The sequence below is a fragment of the Triticum aestivum genome, chromosome 6D (assembly GCF_018294505.1).
Source record: "Triticum aestivum cultivar Chinese Spring chromosome 6D, IWGSC CS RefSeq v2.1, whole genome shotgun sequence".
Lineage (NCBI taxonomy): Eukaryota > Viridiplantae > Streptophyta > Magnoliopsida > Poales > Poaceae > Triticum > Triticum aestivum.
Genome location: NC_057811.1, coordinates 411,344,702 through 411,367,230, shown reverse-complemented (window position 1 = coordinate 411,367,230; position 22,529 = coordinate 411,344,702). Strand labels below are relative to the sequence as shown.

The window sequence follows — 22,529 nt, the reverse complement described above, 5'->3', positions numbered from 1 at the left end:
TTTACTCTGCATATTAGGTTTGTCTGAAGTCAATATTATCCAACTTTGACCAAGTTTATACAAAAAATTATTAACATTTACATAACAACACATTTATTATTAGATCCATCTCAGAATATATTTTCATATTATATTTATTAGATGTTATAGATGTTAATATTTTCTAATATAAATTTGGTCAAACTTAGCAAACTTTGACTTCAGACAAAGCTAATGTGCGGAGTAAAAAGGACCGGAGGGAGTATTAGAGAAGGCAAAGTAAGAAGGGTTTGCTAAAGGGGTCCTGCCAGAATTAGCTAGGTAATAATGGAGTCAACATGTTGCAATATGCTGATGACACTATCTTTCTTCTGCAAGATGACGAGGAAAGTGCTAAAACTTGAAATTCATTTTGACTGCATTTGAACAAACGTCGGGGTTAATCGTTATTTTTCATAAAAGTGAAATTTTCTTTTTTGGGGAGGATGTCAGTAAGGCAGAAAAATATAAGAAATATTGACATGTGAGATTGGGAAAACCTCCTTGAAATATCTAGGGCTGCCAGTGTCTGATGTAAGACTGGGAAATAAATTCTAGAAAGGGGTCACTGAAAAAATAGAAAAAAGGCGTGCATGTTGGCAAGGGAGACTTTTAAATATGGCAGACAGAGTGACTCTTGTCCAGGCTCGCCTTACTAAAATACCCTTGTTTATCATGTCATTTTATCCTTTGCATGTGAGAACTAGGAAGAAGGTTGATTTCCTTAGAGCTAGATTGGTCTGGCAAGAGAATGAGGATAAAAAGAAATACCACTTAGTTAACTGGAAGACATGTTGTCTACCAAAAGAGCAAGGGAGTTTGGGAATTATAAATTTAGGAATCATGAATAAAGCAAAACTTTGCTGGCCAAGTGGTTCTGGAAATTAAAAACTGAAACTGGGATTTGGACCGACATACTTCTTAACAAATATGTCAAGGAGAAATGTATATCTAGGGTTGAGAAGAAACCTGGGGATTCTCAATTCTGGGGGAGTCTGTTGGGGGTAAAAAAAACATATTAGCAACATGTGAAGAAAAAATTAGGAGATGGAACAAATACTAGGTTTTGGGAAGATTGGTGGGTAGGGTCCAAACCTTTAAAGGATGCCTATCCCAGAATCTATAATATAAGTTTTGATCATAATATTTCTGTTGCTGAGGCCATCAACAAGATATGAGATGGCTTTACCTTCAGAAGAACCCCAATGGAGGAGACTGTTGATTTATGGGCTAGTTTGAAAGCCAGATGTGAGGAAGTTAGGATGTATGGGGGGAGAAACCAATCCTTATGGATGCTCACAAAAGATAGAAAATTCTCGGTGAAATCTTTATATGCTTTTTTGATCAAGTCTGATCTAGGTTCCCCTCACAAGTTTTTATGGAAAATTAAAATCCCTGCCAAAATCAATATGTTTTTTGGTCAATTGCTAGGAAAAGCATTTTAATTAAGGATAACTTGATTAAAAAGGGATGGGGGGGGGGGGGGGGAAGCATTGCGTTTTCTGAGAACATCAATCATCTGTTTTTTGAATGCTCTGCTGCTAGATTGATTTGGAGTTTGGTCAAATGTGCCTTTGATCTTAGAACAACTCCAAGAAATTTAAATGCATTTTTAAATGTCTGGATAAAAACATTTCAGAAACCAGAAAAACAACTTATGCTAGTTGGGATTTCTCCTATGTTCTGGTCCATATGGAGATGCCGAAATGACATTGTGTTTAGATGCAAACAAGTTCATGATCCTATGATTATTATTAGACTGATGTGCAATTGGATAATTGATTGACCTATTTTGCAGAAGAAGAAAACAGATCAAAAGCTGTTGATGCTGGGGGCAAGACTAATCGAGTGGGCGGCAAGTAAGATTTATAGGGCGCCACAAGGATGGAGACTAGGGATGCAAAGGCTGGGATTCAGAGGCTGAAGTCTGTTGGCCTGGGCATTTTAGATCTCCTTCCTGCGGAAGCGTCTTTTTCTTTCTGTTACCCCCGGAACTCTTGGACTCTTGGTTGCTGCTGGAGCTTGCTATGCTTTTGGGGCTTTTGACCCTTATAATATGGCTACTAGATGTCGTTTAAACTCCTTTTCGCTTTTGTTTCTCTTTGAACCTGTCTAGCAGTGCTGGATGCTTTTGGTTTCGTTAATGAAATCGGAGGGAGCCCCCATCTTTTATTCAAAAGAAAAACAGAAAAAGCTCCAACATAAGCTTCTGACGCGTCTCTGCAAATCACAGCAAAAGCTCCCAATTGGTACAGCCTGACTGGACTGTATATTAACCGAGAAACTCTGAATAAGAGAGAAACTAGTCAGCGGGGACTGGAACTCTTCTTCGTGTGTGTATCGCTCTACGCCGAGCCCACCAGACAGCCCAAGGGTTGTAACAAATGCATCTCGTGACCAGAGTACACGCAATAAGGTGTTCCAGAATATCTTCATCTACTAATGACCAGACCCATGGAACACTCCACCAAAGCATGCTTCCAAGTATCCTCCTCTGAATTGCAAATAGAGCACACATTGGTGTCCGTCGACGCATTGACGAACCGACCATCGCCAAGGACCCACATGGCAGCGACACATCCCCGCAGGATACGAAACCTGATCCTCGTACATCCAGCTGGCCCAACTTGCAGCATCAAGGATTACACAAGAATGACTGAAAACTAGTGACAATGTTCACTGATTGTAAAAAATGTTCCATCATGCAATAGACCAAAAATAGTACAAGCAATCCATTCTGATTCACGAGTTTCCACAGTTTGCAAGACAGCAGCACACAGCTTGTGCAAGATTGTTGCTTGTGTCTGACCTCCGGGCTCGAAATTGCGCCCTCGCCGAATGCACTAGCGGCTGATGGTCCTACGAGACACGAGGGTCCAGGCTCGGACACATTCTCTGCCATCGCTTCGTCTGCGGCTCAAAGCTTCTCCAGAACTATGCACCAGTTGGATTTGTCGTAGAATTGGTCGACGATGGCTGCATTTTTCATGCCAGCAACTAGCCTGGAATGATGACACAACAAATGCAACATGTTATTCTCAATCAGTAGACCATAGCTGAAGCAAAACAAAAGCAGATGACGGATGCCACTTTCTTTGTTTAATGGCTAATAATAATGCAGTAACATGATAACGGCATGGAACCAAATGAGCAATAAGATTTTAGCGATAGGTCACCCTTTCTGGAAAAATCTTTACTCAAGAAAGATACAACAAAAGAACGCCATAGCCATCAGATCGCATGTAAAGCTCACATTTCCCATTTTGTCGCGCAATTGTTTGCGTAACCAAATGAGTATGTTGATATGAACAAGTGTACTGTATGGTACTACTATCTAGAGCAAAAGTTAGATCTTGTGTGACATATCTGAACAAATATAGGATGATGTGACTTACTACCTCCGTATCAAAATATAAGACGTTTTGGTAGGCTAGTTTAGCCTGCAAAAACGTCTTATATTTTGGTACAGAGGTAGTAGTTGTCAAATTAAGGCTATGAAGTAGAAAGACTGTATGATACCTCCAGCATGGCGATTTAAAAAATATGATGTTATTTAATATCTTCACTTGTGCAGGTTCACAAATAAGAGAAACAAAAGCAGCATTTTTCATGTGAACGTTCAGATTAAGAATACTCCACCTTTGAAGTTCTCCTTCGACAAAAATGTGATAATAGCGGTTGTAGACCACAGTACCCTTCTTATCATCTTTCTTTGCCAATCCATTCTGTAGAGCAGCAGCAGATGCGCTGCCAATTTCTGCTCGGTGAAATGGTAGATGCCAAGGAACAAAGTACTCCTGCTGGGTTTTGTCATGCTCATCCATAATTAAGGTCTTATCCTCCAAACCATCATAACTATTTTTCAGCTGATCATCTGTTTGCTTAACGGCTCGCGTGTCTTCATCAGTCTCTTCAATGCTATCTAGCGTAGTAGCAGATTTGTTACGCACCATAGGACTGCTGGGATCAACCCACTCTTCATTATACTTGTCGCATAAAGGAGTCCACTTGTTAAGAAGCGACTTGTCTTCCTGCTCCACGGCCCAAACAGTGATCAGCACAAGACCACCCCTCTTGACAACACGGATCAACTCCTCTATGGCTTTCCTCCGCCTGTCCTCGGTACTGAGATGATGCAACACCGCTATCGAAATCGCGGCGTCGGCAACGTTTTCCCTGTACGGGAGGTTGACGGCATCGGCGACGAACACCTCGTGCCCCCTCCCCGCGCATATCTCTATAAGCGGCGGGCTTATATCGCAGCCTATGTAGAAGCACTCGGGATTGAAGCCCAGGTACTTGCCATTGCCGCAGCCAGCATCCAGCACGACGGACCCTGGCCTCAGCGAGTTCAGGAACCCCGCGACCTTGGGCCACTTGGCGAACCGCGTGGAGCTGAAGTGAGGGGCTATGGCATCGTAGACGCGGTGCACGTACTTCTTCTCGATGTCCGGTGTGGACTGGACACCCGGGGAGCAGCCGTGGTCCTTCCCCTCGGCGAGTGGCGCATCCTGGCCTTCCGAGTTTCCATCACCCGACCTCATGGGATTGCTGGTGCTAATAGCAGTAATACCTCGGTAAGCTGGGCTACAACAAGGGAACTGTCCCGGACGATGCTTCGAGCTACTCGGATGCGATGCGGAGGTGGCTCGGCGAGGGCTTCTTGCTGCTATCCTCGAAAATATCTGGATCATGCAACGATGACGACAGGTTGTCGCCGAGCCCGCGAACACCTCCTGACCCCCGACGAGCCCTTTGCGGCCGCGCCCCCGTCGCCGGCCGTCGGCTGCGGCGTTCCTGTCAAGAGTGCGTTAGTTTGGTTACTCGAGCTGCTGAGCGCCTGAACGAATCGCAGAGACCATACGTGCTTCAGGTGAGCAGATCTAAAGAGGAACGGAACCACGACGGCATACTTCTGCGAGCAGATCTAAAGAGGGGAGGAGGGGGGAGGAGGGCATACCTGCTGCTGGCGTGTCACGGCGAGGAAGGAGGCGGGGGAGACCGCTCGGACCTAGGCGCCCGCGGTGAGAGAGGAGACGCGGGAGGTGATCGGGGACGACTCCGGGGGTGGGTGGGAGGCGGCGCTGCCGGCGGCGGTCCGGGCTTGGATGCAGGCGCGCGGCGGAGATGACGATTTCGGTAGCGCCAGGGGAGAGAAGGTGTGCGGTGGGTTGTTGTATTGGGCTTCTTCTTTATATTGGGCATGGCCTTTGTTTTATTTATTTGACATGGCCTTTATGACGGTGTAGTGCGCGGCCCACTGGCCATACAAACTCCACTACCCAGGAGCACAGTCATGTAATTTTTGTTCAAAAAAAAATGTGTTTTTTTTTACTTTCTTCTCCTTAAAAAATATGTGTTTTCACTTTCTTTGCTTCCTCCTCTCTTTGTTTTTGAGGTGTCCTCTTCTCCCTTTTAAAACAGAACTGACCAATCATTTCCCAAGCTACATACATATTACCTCCGTTCGAAAATAATCGATATGGTTTTAGTTCAAATTTGAACCACACCAGTTATTTCCGAACCAATGGGAGTATATAAATGGGAGCACCTATACGTCAGGCACCTGAAATTTTTATCTTCAATCAGGACTGTTAGATCTTCATCGTATGGCCGAAAAGTCCGAAAAGTCGAAAACAGATCGTGCATTGTTCATCTTCAACCCCCTCTACTTCATCACTGGCTCCCGCTAGTAATAGATCATCAGTGCTCATTTTCAACGTCCCTCTTCTACTTCATCACTGGCTCCCACTCATACACGGCTCGGCTTCGCGTGGCCGGCGCTCCTCACGCCATCACCGCCTTCGGCCTCGTGCTACCCTAGAAAAAGTGACTGTTTCAGGTACCTGATATTTAGCAAAACCGTATATATATTCCAATGGTACAATATATCTGTTTTACATGGCAAACAGCAGCGCTAAAAAGAATCGATATAATGTCAAACATAGCCAAAGGAAAAATGAAAAGATGGTTGTTTCCACATTACAATTTACACAACAGCAAGCATCCGATCCATTCCTTGACTCCTGCACACATCAGCAACATCCCAAGGAGGAACCTTCACTCCCAGCCAGTCCCACCAGATTCCCAAACATGCTTTCAGGAGTACATGCATGCGTTTCTAGATCGAGTTTCAATGGCTCCATGAACTGGATGTCAAAATGAATACACACCGCGTCGTGGACGCAACAAAAGCACAAGAGAAATTCTACAACTAGGCGCATCGAACATCACCAGGGGGGTGCCGTATCACAGTATGGTGCATCCGCATCTGTTCTGCTTGGGGGAATTGCCCAGCTGCTTCTCTGAAAAGAACAAATCCAAAAAAGCAAAATTATAGGTTGTTTAGAAGTGTCGCATAAATTGATTGATAGTTTTAAGCATCACATAATTGCAATAATATGATAAACCCAACTATTTTGCATATAGTAATCCATGTGTGACCAGATAGATACCTAATACACTTTGTACTTACAACATCATTACTGTCTCAACAGTTGCAAAATGAAGGATTATAAGTCCATTAAACCCCCTTAACTATATATCTAAACAAATTTTGTAACATATGCTTTTGTGGGTATTCATTATTCTCTCTCTCCTTTCCATAGATCAATAGTCGGGAATGCTACAAATCTGACGTCAGATTTGTAAGCATGGCAAATTATGTTGTCGCGAGGATGGCAAATTCCTTTAGCAAGCATGGCAATTCCTGGCAAAATACTGAACATGGCAAGGATTTGTCATGTTTGTTAAAGGAAATTGCCATCCTCGCGACAACATAATTTGCCATCTTAGGCGTTCGATTTGTCATGCTAAAAAAAATCTGACGTTTGATTTATAGCGAAATCCTTAATTTTCACATGACTGGCCCACGGATGTGACAACATCACTCTTGTAGTTATACTTTTCAAATTCCGAACACGCAAAAACAAATGTAGCCAATTTGGCAGAACTTCATAAATCACAAAAGGACTGAAAAAACCATCAGTACCACTCTTTATTTGTGCAGAACTTCATAATACCATGTGCTGTTTAGTCACTCTTTATTTGTGCCTCTATCTACGTACGGAACACTGGCTCAGCACAGAGTTCAAATAAAATTTCTCACTAAAAATATGGTGTGATCAACAAATCACTACTAAAACGGAAGGAATAAATTTCACTCCATGGAAATAAGTGGGTTCGTCTTGCAGGCTGCAGCACTCATGCCTATACATGTGGATTTTTGAAGCACAAAATCTAAATGATAGTTGATTGTATCCAACATTTTTCATTCATTAAATGTAACAGAATGTAAGAGATCATTACAGAACCAGGAACACAATGTGAAAGAAAAGGCATAGAATTGTCGGCAATACCACGGTTTTTGTCAACTTGTGGAGGGCGCACTACCACATGCATTGTAATTACACCTCCAGGGACCTCTCCTATTGTAACACGCGACTCGGCAAGTGTCCGGTTATTCTCCAATATCTTTCCACCATTGATGAGCTTCAGGTCATTGACAGTTTTTGGAGTTATTTCCTTATCTGTCATAAGAAATGACAAGAACAATTCCTTTTAATAAAATAAACTAGGATTCCGGTAAGCATAACACGTTCGAATTATGGAGTGAGTTTTCAAAAGAACCAATCCAGATAACAGAATTTGAAGTCAAAATCAAAATCAAGCAAGGTGCCTTAGAAAGAAGAAAAAACATGCCATTGCACATTTGCACTATTCCCAGTCATAATGCAAATTAAGCCCTGGACAAATCAGAATAAAATCAAACATCCTACAGAAAGATGACAGACAGTGATGGTGGTGATTAGCGTCCATATGTTTGGGTTAATAAGCACCCACACCATGACCTGATTGTTTCTGGGGGCTAATTCAGCTAGGAAAGGATTCAATTTTACGTGTTCTAGTCATTGACTCCTGAGTATATCATATCAAGAGAAGATCCCCACCTGAGTGTGATAATCAGATAAGTTCCAAGAGATCGTTAGGCATAATGGATCAATGGACAATGGACCTGCTATCATATTCATGGAAAGGACCTCAGTTAGCGAAAAGATGGACAGACAACTGCTTTCATATGCTAGCAGGATTCTGTTCACAGGATGCAAGAGAACAAACTGGCACTCTAAAGGCAAACTGCAGCTTGTGATCTCTTGCCATTTTTCACTTCGTCTTCATAGAAAGTTTAGGAAGACAGAGGTCCTTGTTTGTCCCTTCATTCAACTTGTAATTTCTGATCCAAATCAAACGGATTGTTGCCAAAAATAAATGCTCTTTTAGGAGTTCTTTCTGCCACAAGAGTGCTTCGGCAATATTCACTGTCCGTGGGAGGTTTTCTACATGTATGCATACACTGCCCGTGAGAGGTTTTCTAAAGGCAATATTCACTGTCCGAATGATGCAGCAGTCATGTGTTACTCTTCTCTTTTTTGAGGGGACAGCAGTCATGTGTCAATCGGCCAAGGTACGCATCAAGAGAAGAAGAAGAAAATCAGGCACACCAGTAACAATTATCTGCCGCTGACGAAGACTAGAACTGCACGAGCACCACGCAACGACCGTAAAAGAAAAAAGAAGCTATACATGACCCCCGAAACTCCATGGCAGCAAGAGCAACAGAGGCGCGCATCTTTTTCCGTCACCGGTTCAAGCAAGCGGATCAGGAGGCCGGCCAAATCGAGCGGAGGGAATCTGCGTCGCACCTTGCGGCCACCGGGCGAGGATGAAGTCCTTGAGCGCGGAGACGGTGGTGGCGGGGTCGTACTTGCTGGGGCCGATGTCCGTGCCGTCGAAGAGCCGGAACTTGACCTCGATCGGCTCCTTCCCGCCGGCCATCTCCCGGCCGGCTCACCGCCCACCGCCCGCCACCCACCTTCTTCCCCCCAAGATCCGAGAGGCCCCGGATCAGAAGTCCATGGCGCAGAAAGGGCCGCACAGAAGCCACGCAAATCGGCCCGGGGTCGGATTCTAGCGAGGAATTCTTGCTTTCGCCCGAGGGGGGTTGAAAGCGAGGGGACGGCGACTCGGCGAGGAGGAGGGGGGGAGGGGGGAGGGTGGGGGAGGGAGAAGACAAACAGAGACCGGGGCTAGTGGCCTCCTCCTCGGTACTTTAACTGGTGCTTGAACCCAAAAAAATCTCTTCTTTCCGGCCACCGTACGAGTTTCACGGGATTTTGAAAGGAGGTAATATCACCGGTCATCATAGAACTTTTACTCAATGTTTAGTTTGGTGTTAGAACTTTAAAAATACAGAATTGCAGTTACTTAACTTGACTCGAGCGTGCACATACGATCACAAAATACATTTTAGACGTATCCGTACATATGGGCCCACCTGTCGGTGGCTGATGGCGCTAGTCGACGCATCTTTGCACAAAACACCCTTATATATTTTTATTCTCGGAAAAAAGAGACCACCGCGACGCTTTTTTGCACTAAACAACGCTCGCATTTTTTTATTTGCAACGCCTAAACAATGGGACGCCAAGTATCGAACACACGACCTGCAAAAATTAACGCCTAAAAACGGGACGGCAAATATCAAACACACGAGCCAGCCAAGCCAATCCACCCATCAAGTTATCTTATATACGAAAGATAACAAGTCTGAATGTATTGAGACCGTCAGGTCTCCAACCCAAGACAACACGCCAGTACAGACCTACCCACTACCACATCCACCTGTATACAACTTTAAAAGGGATAACTTTTTTTAGATTCCAAAAAGGAATAACTAGTCTTAATCTCATGTGGAGTTGAAAGCCCATTTTGCATCTATTTCTTTTTGTAGAAATTACGTAAAAATAACCTTTAAATATTCATGCTATAAATATTTACATGCAAACGAAATAACCTACTTTAAAAATTGTTCATGTATTATTTTAAAATACTCATATATTTATAATAATATTTATGAATTGTAAAAATGTTTTTATAACTAAAAGCATTCAAAACTAAAAATTTAAAATGTTTATATGAATACTCAATCGTTTCTAAGATTTAAATTATATAATTTCTTCAATACAAGCCATGAGTAAAAATAATGCAGACATTAATATTCATAAAAATTTAGTAAATGTTTGTATTCATCATTTTTTATAATTTAAATATAAACCATGAGTGTATAATTTTGTATAGATTCATTAATTAATTATTTTTATATTTAAATATTTTTATTTACTAATGATCTTTGTATGTACACTATTTTTTAACACACAAGTATGTGAACACAATTTTATTACTTACGTTTCACAAATATCTTTAAAAAGTTTACTTACGTTTTACTTAATATTTTTTATATAATACACAAGTTTAAATTTACTAATCATCATCAGTATGTATATTATTTATAACACACAATTTGGACATAACTATTTTACTTACGTTTGCAAATATTTTTTAAAAAACTGGCGTGTGCAAACTGGGCCGTAGTATCTGCAGCCCATTTAAACTTGACATGCATTACTGTTCATACATCTAAATTTGTTATCCGAGCTCCAAAAAAAACTAAATTTGTTATCCTTGGTAGCCACGAGCTCAGCATGGGTGGAGTGGCTGTAATGGCTGAACGGCTGAACATGGCGTGTGTTCGAGACATGACGTCCTTTTTGGCGTTAATTTTCTCAGCGTATAGTGGTTAGTTTTTTTACAAATAAATAATACGAGGAGGTTTAGTGAAAAAATGCGTTATGGCGGTCGGTCTTTTTTGCAAATAAAAAAAATACAAGCGTGTTTTGTGCAAATATGCGTTGGCTGAGCTCCATCAGTCATTGACAGGTGGGCCCATACATATGGATACACCCGCAACATATTTTTGAACCGTATGTGCACGCTTGAGTCAAGTTAAGTGACTGCAATTCCGTATTTTAAAAGTTCTAGCATCAAACTGAACATTGAGCGCAAGTTTTATGACTACCGGTGATATTACCTCTTTTGAAAGATTGCTCGCAAACAGTAGCCCAATTGCAGTGCTCCTGGCGTCGAGGATTTTTCCAATCAAACAAAAAATAAAGTCAATTATGCATAGTAAGTGACGGAGGGGGAAATTTTTTAGTCAGGAGGAAACAATGATCGGGATGGACCGACGCGGATTTCTATCTTGGTGGCTTGACTACGTCTAGGCCTCTGGGATGCATCGATGCTCTATGCTATATTGGTCTGCACCAAAATAAAATGGTTTGAATCGAAGTCACATTATGTCACTATGTGTCTGATTGGTACAAGATTTAATCCACACTTTATCAATCAAGAAATGAAAAAGATCAAACATGATGTGAATGGTACTCCCTCCATCCCATAATATAAGAGCGTTTTTTACACTGACACTCCCATAATATAAGAGCGTTTTTTACACTAACACTAGTTAGTGTCAGTGTTGTCAATGTCAACACTAGTTAGTGTCAGTGTTGTCAATGTCAAAAACACTCTTATATTATGGGACGGAGGGTGTAGCTCGCAAATTTACTATTCATGGCAAATTTCGAATGAAAAACTACCGTGCATACGAGAAACCGTGGTCCTATATGTGTACGATGCTAAATCCAATGGTCAGATGTACTTCCGTTCCACGCACCAATGGAGGTGTGTCGTATTCAGGTCCCTAAATTTTGAATGACAAACTACCCTACATTCCCAATGATGGTGTATTGTATACAAATCGGAATGGAGGTGTCGTATGCATAGCAGGCTCCTTTCGAATGTGATATTCACAATGAAATTTGTCCTTTTCCTTCGGTTGTGGATTGAGCTTACATTAAGATTTATTTTTATTTTTTTAGATTGTAGATTTATATATTGCCAACAAAAAATTACCAGAAGTTTTGTGAACCTCAACCATTCCAATCATGGATAAAACTTACATATATTATACTGTGCTTTTGTTTGAAGACCCATATATTAATCAAGAAAAATTACTAGCACAATACGGAATTTCACCCATGAACAAATGCTCCGGTTTTACAAAAAATAAAACATAACTTAGCAATATCATGGGCTACCCTCCTGACATTCGCCCGCTTGAATTTCGGTAGCAGTTTCACAACTTCAAGCTCCTCCTTGCTGGTATGCAAGAGTTGTAGTTACATCTTAGTACATGATTAACTTTGATACATAAATTGGTCGTTGTCAAAGAAAATGTAGAGTACCGGCCGCAACTATTTTTATTGTCTAGTATAAAACTGGCGACACGTCTCTTCATCCGAATTTATGTCTCTTGTGCTCAGGCAGGAGTATTTGTATTTTCCCGGATAACGACCTATCGAAATCCTCATTCTATTCATTGAAAGAAAAACATCCCCATTATACTGTGTGCTGTGATTAGGTCCATTATTTGGACTTTGGAGCAACTAACACAATTGTATAGTTCTTATTTGATGACCAGGAGATGCACGCACCAACTAAAACAGCTCTATATACATTTGTTTGATTTTCTTTTCCTGTCTAAACAGGATGCCAATTAGCAGAAAAAAAGTGGTTGTTGTACAGTGCATTTCTCTTTTCTTAGCAACCAGAGCGCTATTTATTAAAGCGCTTGCAGGCTGTACACAACAAAATTCCAACCTTTATAGATAACAAAATACCAAGAGAAATTCCACTGAACAAACATATTTTTTGGCCGGCACCAAACCTTTGACTATGCACCAACTTGCAATGAATGATGTAAGCCGTTGTGTTCTTCGATGGCGCTGGTTTCTAATTCTAGTGGCAAAAACCACCGATGTGTCGTGCAGCGGAGCTCTAGATTCCGTGCGACTGCCTTTTCTCCTCCGCGATCAAGCAATCATGGAGGAATGGAGGCAGTGCAAGCAAAGTCTGAAAAAGATTCTTCGAGGAAAATTAAATGAGTAAATTTGTAGATACTTTCTCTGCAAATAAATATAAGAGTGTTTAAACGGAGGGAGGCAGTAGTTGTCTGTCTATTTTCAATCAGAATATTTTTGTCGAAACTATCAAGGGATCTTATATTATTATTGCTTGACGTGACAGGATAAACATGTTGATTTTGCTGCACAGCCGGAGCAGAGAGAATAGGGAAAAAGATACCCGGAAGAAGGTTACCAGAAGCAATGGATAAACAGCTACAGGTTGGGATTGTTTATGTACTGTTCTGCCAAGGAAAAAAACGGGGTTGTTTACTGTTATTAGGGACGACACCTGCGAGTACCTAATCAGCAGGTAAGAACGACTCCTGATTGGTTGCCTAATCGCCATTAGCGTCCGCGTCGGCATGTCATTATTGATCCACACAAGGGATGACCATGCATCCAGTTGCCGTTTGCAAAGCGACTTTGAATCTGATCCCTGAGAAAGGAGAATCGATGTCGATATTAAATTATTGGTACTGTATTAAAACTGAAAATTCCATTCCTCGTGGGCTCATGATTGGATGCACATGCTGCTCCACTAGCGGCTCCCTTTTCTTTTCTTGATTCCTAAATGATTTGCCCTGAATGATTGGTTATCTCGCACAATCTCTAGGTCGTTGTTCAGTGGGCAAACATGCTCTGCTCTGTAGGAGGAGATATGCCATTAACTTCTCCTTCTCTGAGGATGTCTGCTGCAGCAGTGCGGAATGTTGAGTGGTGCAGCCATTGCACTGCTGGCGCCTGAAAAGAAAGAATTGTAGACGCATTTGGCAGGAATTTTAAGTGAACCTTTCTCATACGACTGCAGAATTATTTTTAAAATGTATACGTATGCGATGGTTTGGAACCAATAATGCTAAACATACAATAATGCATCAACAACCAATGGAAACGTTGCCTGCATCAGTTCTCTGCGAGGATACGGACGCCACGGAAGAGAAGAGATAGGTGGATGGATGGACAAACGGACAGACTGCGGCGGGTTTGGTGATCCGCCGCCGCAAGCAGGCTTGGTGGCCGACGGAGCAAGGGGATGCTAATGGAGTGCTGCTTTACTTTCGAACAAGTGTCGACGGAGACGAGGAGGTGTGAGCTTTATCGCTGTCAGGCGTCAGCCCGGGAACAGAGTGGAACACCTTGATCTAGTGCTTTTTTTCTCGGACGCGGCGACTCGCTGGCACCCGTTGGCCAGATAGCTTATCGCGGCACACACCCTTAAAAAGGAAACCCCCTGCCAGCTGTCGTACGTAAAAAGGAACCCACCCGCCACCCGCGCCCATCCCGCAACAGAAAAAGATTCGCTCCCCCAAAAAATCAAGGACCGGCAGCTGGACGCTGCTGCCCAAACCAGCGTCCATCCTATGCTGACCCCAGGTAGCATCATACCTACCCCCATGCATCTGGACCCTCCCCCCTCCTTCTCCTTCTTCCTAACCATCGTTTGCCCTCAAGGGCGCCATTGTTGCTGGATCCAGAGCTTCATGGCTACAGCTGAAGTTTGACCCAGCCCCAAAAATCCAACAACACCTACCAGGGAACTCTTGCCCCCACACCTCCTCCCCTGTTAGCCCTGCCCTCTCCTACATCTGCTGGTACGTCCATGTTCATCCTTTCCCCATGGCGTCCCTCATTGCTGCAGCAAAAAAAGGATTTGCAAGTCAAAAAAGCATAAGACTTAGGAGGGACGAAAAAACAGTCAAAAAAGCATAGGAATTTTAGACAAATTAGCATCCACATGGTTAGCAAAGACTCAGATCTGAAAAAGTCAGGTGTTGTTCCAAAAAAAAACATGCTTGTAGGCAAGTTGCGTCCACAGGGTTGGCAAGTTGAGTTATATCTGCAAGCAAGTTTTGTTTCCCACCCTAACAACACAGTATTGTTGGGATGTATGCATTTACACTAGTTTCAAGTCAAGTAAATTTTGATGTTTTTGCAATCTAGGCAAAAACAATGTTAGTTTTGAGCAGATAATGTGTTTTTGGTAACAAGACTTTGACATTATCAAGTCATGAAAATTGAATTGTAAGTAGGTTTTGTTTTTGTGTGCAAAATTAACGCATGGTTGTAGGCAAGTTGCATCCACATGGTTGGCAAGTTAAATTATATCTGCAAGCAAGTTTTGTTTCCCACCTAAACAGCACAAAAATTTGTTGGCATCTGTGCATTTACACTAGTTTTCTAATCAAGCAAATTGATGTTTGCAAAAAAAATCAAGGCAAGAAACAGTGTTAGCTTTGAGCAGACATTATCTAGTCTTTGGCCAAGTTTCATACATAGGGGTGGCAACTTGTGACGCCCGGATAATTAAGCTACAGTAACTTTCTACTAATGATGCCACGTCATCTTGATTACTGTTGCTAATCTCACGTTAGTTCGAAACTGATTCAAATTCAAATTCAAAATCAAGCAAACAATAAAAGTTTTCAAAAATTAAAACTAAAATGTTCGGGGTGAGCCAAATAATCCATACTAAATATTGATGTAGAAACCACACTCCTCTAAAGTATTTAAATGCACCATAGTAATTAAAACAGTGGCAAAACTGTTATTTAATAAATACTTTTAAATAATAAATAATTACAAAACTATTTTATTTAGGTGCCAAAGTTAATGTGGCAGTAGTATATTTATAAATACAAATTTAGGTGCTAGTGTTAATTTTTATAAAACTGAAATAAAAAGGAACAAACATAAAACCCAAAAAAAAAGAGAAAAGACTAAACAAAGAAATAAAGTAAAACAAGAGAAAAGAGAAAAGCCCCCACCCCCCACTGGGCCACGGCCCAGCTAACCGGCCAGCCCACTAACCTAGCCGGCCCACCCCCACTCCCCATAGCCCCCCACTCCACCCCGAAACCCTAACCGAACCAACCCACTCCCCCCTCACTCCCTCGTCTCTCCCTCCCCCCGATCCAGATCGGATCGGGGCTGCCCCCATGGCCATCGCCCGGTGCCGCCTCGCCGGCCCCCGCCCTCGTCCTCGCGCCCCCGTCCCCTCTCCCTCGACGTCTCCCCTCGCCGCGCAGACCGCGACCGCGCCCTCGACGCCCGACGCCGCCCCGCCGCTCGAAGCCGGAGCCACCACGCCGGCCCGGCTCCGACGCCATCGCCCTGGACATCCCCGCCGGACTGCGTCGTCCTCACCCCCGCCGCGCCGGACTGCCCCATCCCCGCCTCTCCCTCGCCGGTCCTCCCCGCACCTCGCCGCCCCTCGTCTCTGCAACGCCGGTGAGGCCACGGCCTCATCTCCTCGCACTCCCCCTCCCCGTTTCGATGTCGCCGTGCCCGCCGCCCCGCATCGGCGCCTCCCCTACTCTCTCTCGCGCAGGATCCCACGCCGCGCCTAACCGTGCGCCCGCGCCTGGGCCGGCACCCCGCTGGCGCCCCGTGCCGCGCCTCGCGTCGGCGAGCCCGCCCCGTCTCCCCTGCAGGTGCTTGCTCCAGCCATCGCCTTCGTCCCGCACGCGCCGCTCCGCCCCTGGCCTCGTCGCCGAGCGCCTCCCCCTGCCACCACCACCTCCAGCCGCGCCCCCCTGCGCCCGCTCCGCCCAGCCGGTTCGCGACCACCCCTCCGCCGTCTCCCTGGTCCTAGCCACCGGCGAGCGCCGTGCGTGCCCAGCGCCCGTTCGGGCTATGCCCGTTAACCAGCGCGCCAGTTCCAGTTGCCCATTGGCCACTGACAGCCGGGGCCCGGAACCTTGAGAACGTTTATAAAAAAAAGAAATAAAAAATAATATAAATAAATAAATAATAAAAAAATTAATTAATTAACTTAATTAATTTTGATTAATTAAACTAAACAACCAATTAAGCTAATTAAACATTAGTTACCTAATTAACCTAATTAGCTAACTAAGTAGTCAATGACAGTGGGGCCCACCCCTAATTAATCCTGATTAGGTTAATTAATATGTTTAATTAAAATGTGTCACTAACCAGTGGGACCCACTGGTCAGGTTGACCAGTCAACCCCTGTTGACTGCTGACGTCAGCATGACATCATGCTGATGTCATAAATCCAGTTTCGAATTAAATTAATTCTGTTAATTCTAAAAATGATTTTAAACTTTGAAAATTAATATAAAAAAACTGTACCTTGGATGAAAATACTTTGTACATGAAAGTTGCTCAGAACGACGAGACGAATCCAGATACGCAGCCCGTTCGTCCACCACACACCCCTAGCATATCGAACACGCAACTTTCCCCCTCCGGTTCATCTGTCCGAAAACGCGAAACATCGGGAATACTTTCCCGGATGTTTCCCCTCTTCGCCGGTATCACCTCCTGCTGCGTTAGATCACCTCTAGCACCGCGTATTGCCATGTTATGCTTTGTGATGCTTTGATTGCTCTGTTATTTATTGTGTCCCCCCTCCGTTACTTCTTTCCGGTAGACCCCGAGACCGCTGCCGGTACCCCTGTGATCGACTACATCGACGACGAACCCTTCTTGCCAGAGCAACCAGGCAAGCCCCCCCTGATCACCAGCTATCGCCTATTCTTCTCTATACTGCTTGCATTAGAGTAGTGTAGCATGTTACTGCTTTCAGTTAATCCTATTCTGATGCATAGCCTGTCCTTGTTGCTACAATTGTTACCTTTACCTGCAATCCTACATGCTTAGTATAGGATGCTAGTGTTCCATCAGTGGCCCTACACTCTTGTCCGTCTGCCATGCTATACTACTGGGCCGTGATCACTTCGGGAGGTGATCACGGGTATATACTATATACTTTATATACATGACACATGTGGTGACTAAAGTCGGGTCGGCTCGTTGAGTACCCGCAAGTGATTCGGATGAGGGGGCTGAAAGGACAGGTGGCTCCATCCCGGTAGAGGTGGGCCTGGGTTCCTGACGGCCCCCGACTATTACTTTGTGGCGGAGCGACAGGGCAGGTTGAGACCACCTAGGAGAGAGGTCGGCCTGGCCCTGGTCGGCGTCCGCGGATACTTAAAAATAACACGCTTAACGAGTTCTTGGTATTTGATCTGAGTCTGGCCATTTGGTCTATACGCACTAACCAACTGCGCGGGAACAGTTATGGGCACTCGACGTCGTGGTATCAGCCGAAGCCTTCGTGACGTCAGCGACGGAGCGGCGCGCGCCGGATTGGACTGGAACGCCTGCTAGGCTAGGTCTGCCTCCGGCCGTCGCAACGTGCAGGTGTGCAATGGGCGATGGGCCCAGATCCCTGTGCCATAGGATTTAGACCGGCGTGCTGACCTCTCTGTTGTGCCTAGGTGGGGCTGCGACGTGTTGACCTTACGAGGCCGGGCATGACCCAGAAAAGTGTGTCCGGCCAAATGGGATCGAGCGTGTTGGGTTATGTGGTGCACCCCTGCAGGGAAGTTTATCTATTCGAATAGCCGTGTCCCCCGGTAAAAGGACGACCCGGAGTTGTACCTTGACCTTATGACAACTAGAACTGGATACTTAATAAAACACACCCTTCCAAGTGCCAGATATAACCCGGTGATCGCTCTCTAACAGGGCGACGAGGAGGGGATCGCCGGGTAGGATTATGCTATGCGATGCTACTTGGAGGACTTCAATCTACTCTCTTCTACATGCTGCAAGATGAAGGCTGCCAGAAGCGTAGTCTTTGACAGGATTAGCTACCCCCCTCTTATTCTGGCATTCTGCAGTTCAGTCCACCGATATGGCCCTTTACACCTATACCCATGCATATGTAGTGTAGCCCCTTGCTTGCGAGTACTTTGGATGAGTACTCACGGTTGCTTTTCTCCCTCTTTTCCCCCTTTCCCTTTACCTGGTTGTCGCAACCAGAGGCTGGAGCCCAGGAGCCAGACGCCACCGTCGACGACGACTCCTACTACACCGGAGGAGCCTATTACTACGTGCAGCCCACTGATGACGACCAGGAGTAGTTAGGAGGATCCCAGGCAGGAGGCCTTGCCTTTTCGATCGTTGCTACTTTTGTGCTAGCCTTCTTAAGGCAAACTTGTTTAACTTATGTCTGTATTCAGATATTGTTGCTTACGCTGACTCGGCTATGATCGAGCACTTGTATTCGAGCCCTCGAGGCCCCTGGCTTGTATTATGATGCTTGTATGACTTATTTATGTTTTAGAGTTGTGTTGTGATATCTTCCCGTGAGTCCCTGATCTTGATCGTACACGTTTGCGTGCATGATTAGTGTACGGTCAAATCGGGGGAGTCACAAGTTGGTATCAGAGCCAACTGCCTGTAGGAATCCCCCTTTCCAACTCCTTGGCCGAAGTCGAGTCTAGTCATTGAGAAACTTTAACTAACATGGATGTGTGGCTTACGGGCCCACGTCGCCATTGGGTGGTATTAGGATCTTTTACTCCTTGTCTATACTCTGGGACTCTGATCTCTCTTCTATTCGGGTTAAATGATTTTGCTAAAAACAAAACTAACTTTAGGTTCTCGAAAGTACTTTCTCCCGGAGAGTCCCTCACTTCAGATGATCGCCTGCTGCACTAGAAGATTTCGGAGTTACCCTGTGATGTTCTCTCGAGACTTTGTGTCTGTCGTTTTTGCAATTCCCTATCACCGAAATATCCCTATGGATAAATACATACATCTGTCGATCTTACTTTTGTTCCCAGTTGATCTTGTCATTACAAGATACCCTGAAATTCCCTCTATTGATCCGTGAATACTTTGTGCCTACTGCCTTGCAGTTCTTGCCACATGAATACCCTCTACGGATAATTCCTCGCACTTACCGAGTATCCGCTCTTCCCCCGTTGTTTATTTGATTTACAAGACACATTGAAATACTATCTGATCTTTTGATAATCCTCTGCCCGCTATTACTCGACAAATACTTGTCTGCTTGCATTATGGTTGCGTTCCATATGAATAGCAATATTCATTAGTATCCTTTGTCATTATCATTAGAGTCCCTTGATTCAATATGCTGCGAATTCTCGCAGTCCTCAATTAGATCCTAGAATTCATCCTTCCGGCTCAGACGTCATATTAAAAATGAGTTGGATCTCGACCAATGAAATTGCCATCGATTGTACCCTTAAGCCTACTCAACCTATCCATCCTTGATCAGAGTGTTTGCTTCTGATCCCTTGATTTGGAGCTCATAATTCCTTTGCATTGGAGCTTTGAATTAGTCGGTTGTTTTGATAATCCGATCTCCTTGCTTTCTTTCTTCTGCTGGTTGAGTACCGATGCTCACATCAGGTCTCTTGTGGACCACCAGAACCTTCATGGGATTTTATCCGACGACGTCCTTCATATTCAATAACTTTGTGAGTCTTTTCTCGGATACATAATGCCTTTGGTAAATTGTATCCTCTGCTTTGTCAACCATGCTCTACTTTTGAGCTGGTGATAGTCACTCTCGAAGCTTGTGGCATATGTTTCTAAGTTGCCCTGATGGGTTGAACCTATGCCTTCCTTAATCTGTGTGAACCCGAAAGTTTTCCAAGGTTCATACTCCTCTGGTAATTCACCAGGTAGGTCTTCGCACTCAAATTATTTTTAGTAGAGCAGTGAATGAAAGGTTATGCATTGCAGAAGTGGGAGTCGACCTTGAACTTTGTGTTCATGCCCATGGACATGATGTAGATCTTATCATTAAAAGCTTCTCTTAAATTAATTATTCCCTTGGTATAAGTTCATCTTATATCTGGGATCTGGCCTTTTGCAATCGTGGTTCCGACCATGTTCTCCTTTAAACACCAATTCTCGTGCAAGTTTAAGCACTTGACTTCTGCAGAGCAATACCCAATCCAACCTCTATTTTGATCTGTCGTCGAGTATTACCCCCTGGTATCTCGAGATTATCACGGAACTGCATAACCTCTTATGAGTTCTCCATCAAGTATTACATTCTCATTGATTCCAATTTTTCACGGGCTCCGAGTTATTAAACACTCAAGGACATCGATAACTGAATCGAGTCCACATCACGATTAAACAACTCTTAGTAATCTCCTTTGCTTACGAGTTCGTACTCGATCACGTCATCCCTAGCCTACTCGGCTATGTCATTATCGTGCCGATTTTAACTGTGCTACCTGGTCCTTCCCAGCGCACAAAATTCGCCAGTGAGCTAATATTGCGTCGATCTTCCTCGTCATATCACTTCTCCTTGAACAGCAAACTTGATTTCGAGTTTGTGTCCTACCTGTGGTTCCAATAACCTTTCACTTTCATCATTCCTTTGACTTGATGTCATCGTCGATCAATTACATCTTCTTGAAAACCTCTCGACAAATTTGTCGTGATCATTGTCAACAGTTTGACTTCTTCCAAGTTGTGTGTCGAAATTCAGGATGAGAAATACCATCCTTGCCCCTCGATGAATTATGTTATCATCGACAACATTCTTGCCTCCCCCCAACACAAGCTTGTTCATATTTTGTGTTGTATCTTGATTTCCTTGCTATCTAGCTTATGATATGTTCTACCTTGGAGTATTTGTTGGAAATATGCCCTAGAGGCAATAATAAATGGTTATTATTATATTTCTTTGTTCATGATAATTGTCTATTGTTCATGCTATAATTGTATTATCCGGAAATCGTAATACATGTGTGATTACATAGACCACAACGTGTCCCTAGTAAGCCTCTAGTTGACTAGCTCGTTAATCAACAGATAGTCACGGTTTCCTGACTATGGACATTGGATGTCATTGATAACGGGATCACATCATTAGGAGAATGATGTGATGGACAAGACCCAATCCTAAGCATAGCATAAAAGATCGTGTAGTTTCGTTTGCTAGAGCTTTTCCAATGTCAGGTATCTATTCCTTAGACCATGAGATCGTGCAACTCCCGGATACCGTAGGAGTGCTTTGGGTGTGCCAAACGTCACAACGTAACTGGGTGACTATAAAGGTACACTGCGGGTATCTCCGAAAGTGTCTGTTGGGTTGGCACGGATCGAGACTGGGATTTGTCACTCCGTGTGACGGAGAGGTATCTCTGGTCCCACTCGGTAATGCATCATCATAATGAGCTCAATGTGACTAAGGCATTAGTCACGGGATCATTCATTGCGGTACGAGTAAAGAGACTTGCCGGTAACGAGATTGAACAAGGTATTGGGATACCGACGATCGAATCTCGGGCAAGTAACATACCGATTGACAAAGGGAATTGTATACGGGATTGATTGAATCCTCGACATCGTGGTTCATCCGATGAGATCATCGTGGAACATGTGGCAGCCAACATGGGTATCCATATCCCGCTGTTGGTTATTGACCGGAGAGGCGTCTCGGTCATGTCTGCATGTCTCCCGAACCCGTAGGGTCTACACACTTAAGGTTCGGTGACGCTAGGGTTGTAGAGATATGAGTATGCGGAAACCCGAAAGTTGTTCGGAGTCCCGGATGAGATCCCGGACGTCACGAGGAGTTCCGGAATGGTCCGGAGGTGAAGAATTATATATAGGAAGTCAAGTTTCGGCCATCGGGAAAGTTTTGGGGGTTATCGGTATTGTACCGGGACCACCGGAAGGGTCCCGGGGGTCCACCGGGTGGGGCCACCTATCCCGGAGGGCCCCATGGGCTGAAGTGGGAGGGCAACCAGCCCTTAGTGGGCTGGGGCGCCCCCCATGGGCCTCCCCCCTGCGCCTAGGGTTAGAAACCCTAGGGTGGGGGGTGGGGCGCCCCACTTGCCTTGG

At 44.4% G+C, this 22,529-nt stretch overlaps 2 protein-coding genes across 3 annotated transcripts; both read right to left on the bottom strand.

The window, feature by feature from the left end:
• Positions 1-2,591: 2,591 nt before the first annotated feature.
• LOC123145461 (tRNA (carboxymethyluridine(34)-5-O)-methyltransferase) lies at positions 2,592-5,206 on the bottom strand. Its single transcript, XM_044564889.1, has 3 exons — positions 4,979-5,206; positions 3,658-4,815; positions 2,592-3,020 (listed from the first exon to the last, which is right to left on the bottom strand). The coding sequence occupies exons 2-3, from the start codon at positions 4,710-4,712 to the stop codon at positions 2,936-2,938; spliced, it is 1,140 nt and encodes a 379-aa protein (XP_044420824.1). The 5' UTR covers positions 4,713-4,815; positions 4,979-5,206; the 3' UTR covers positions 2,592-2,935.
• Positions 5,207-5,870: 664 nt separating this feature from the next.
• LOC123145460 (membrane-anchored ubiquitin-fold protein 3) lies at positions 5,871-9,113 on the bottom strand. Of its 2 annotated transcripts, none has more exons than XM_044564886.1 (3): positions 8,721-9,113; positions 7,377-7,547; positions 5,871-6,323 (listed from the first exon to the last, which is right to left on the bottom strand). In XM_044564886.1, the coding sequence occupies exons 1-3, from the start codon at positions 8,851-8,853 to the stop codon at positions 6,268-6,270; spliced, it is 360 nt and encodes a 119-aa protein (XP_044420821.1). In that variant the 5' UTR covers positions 8,854-9,113; the 3' UTR covers positions 5,871-6,267. The 2 variants fall into 2 exon arrangements, with proteins under 2 accessions (XP_044420821.1, XP_044420822.1); XM_044564887.1 differs by having other exon boundaries at positions 7,380-7,547; positions 8,721-9,080.
• Positions 9,114-22,529: the final 13,416 nt, after the last annotated feature.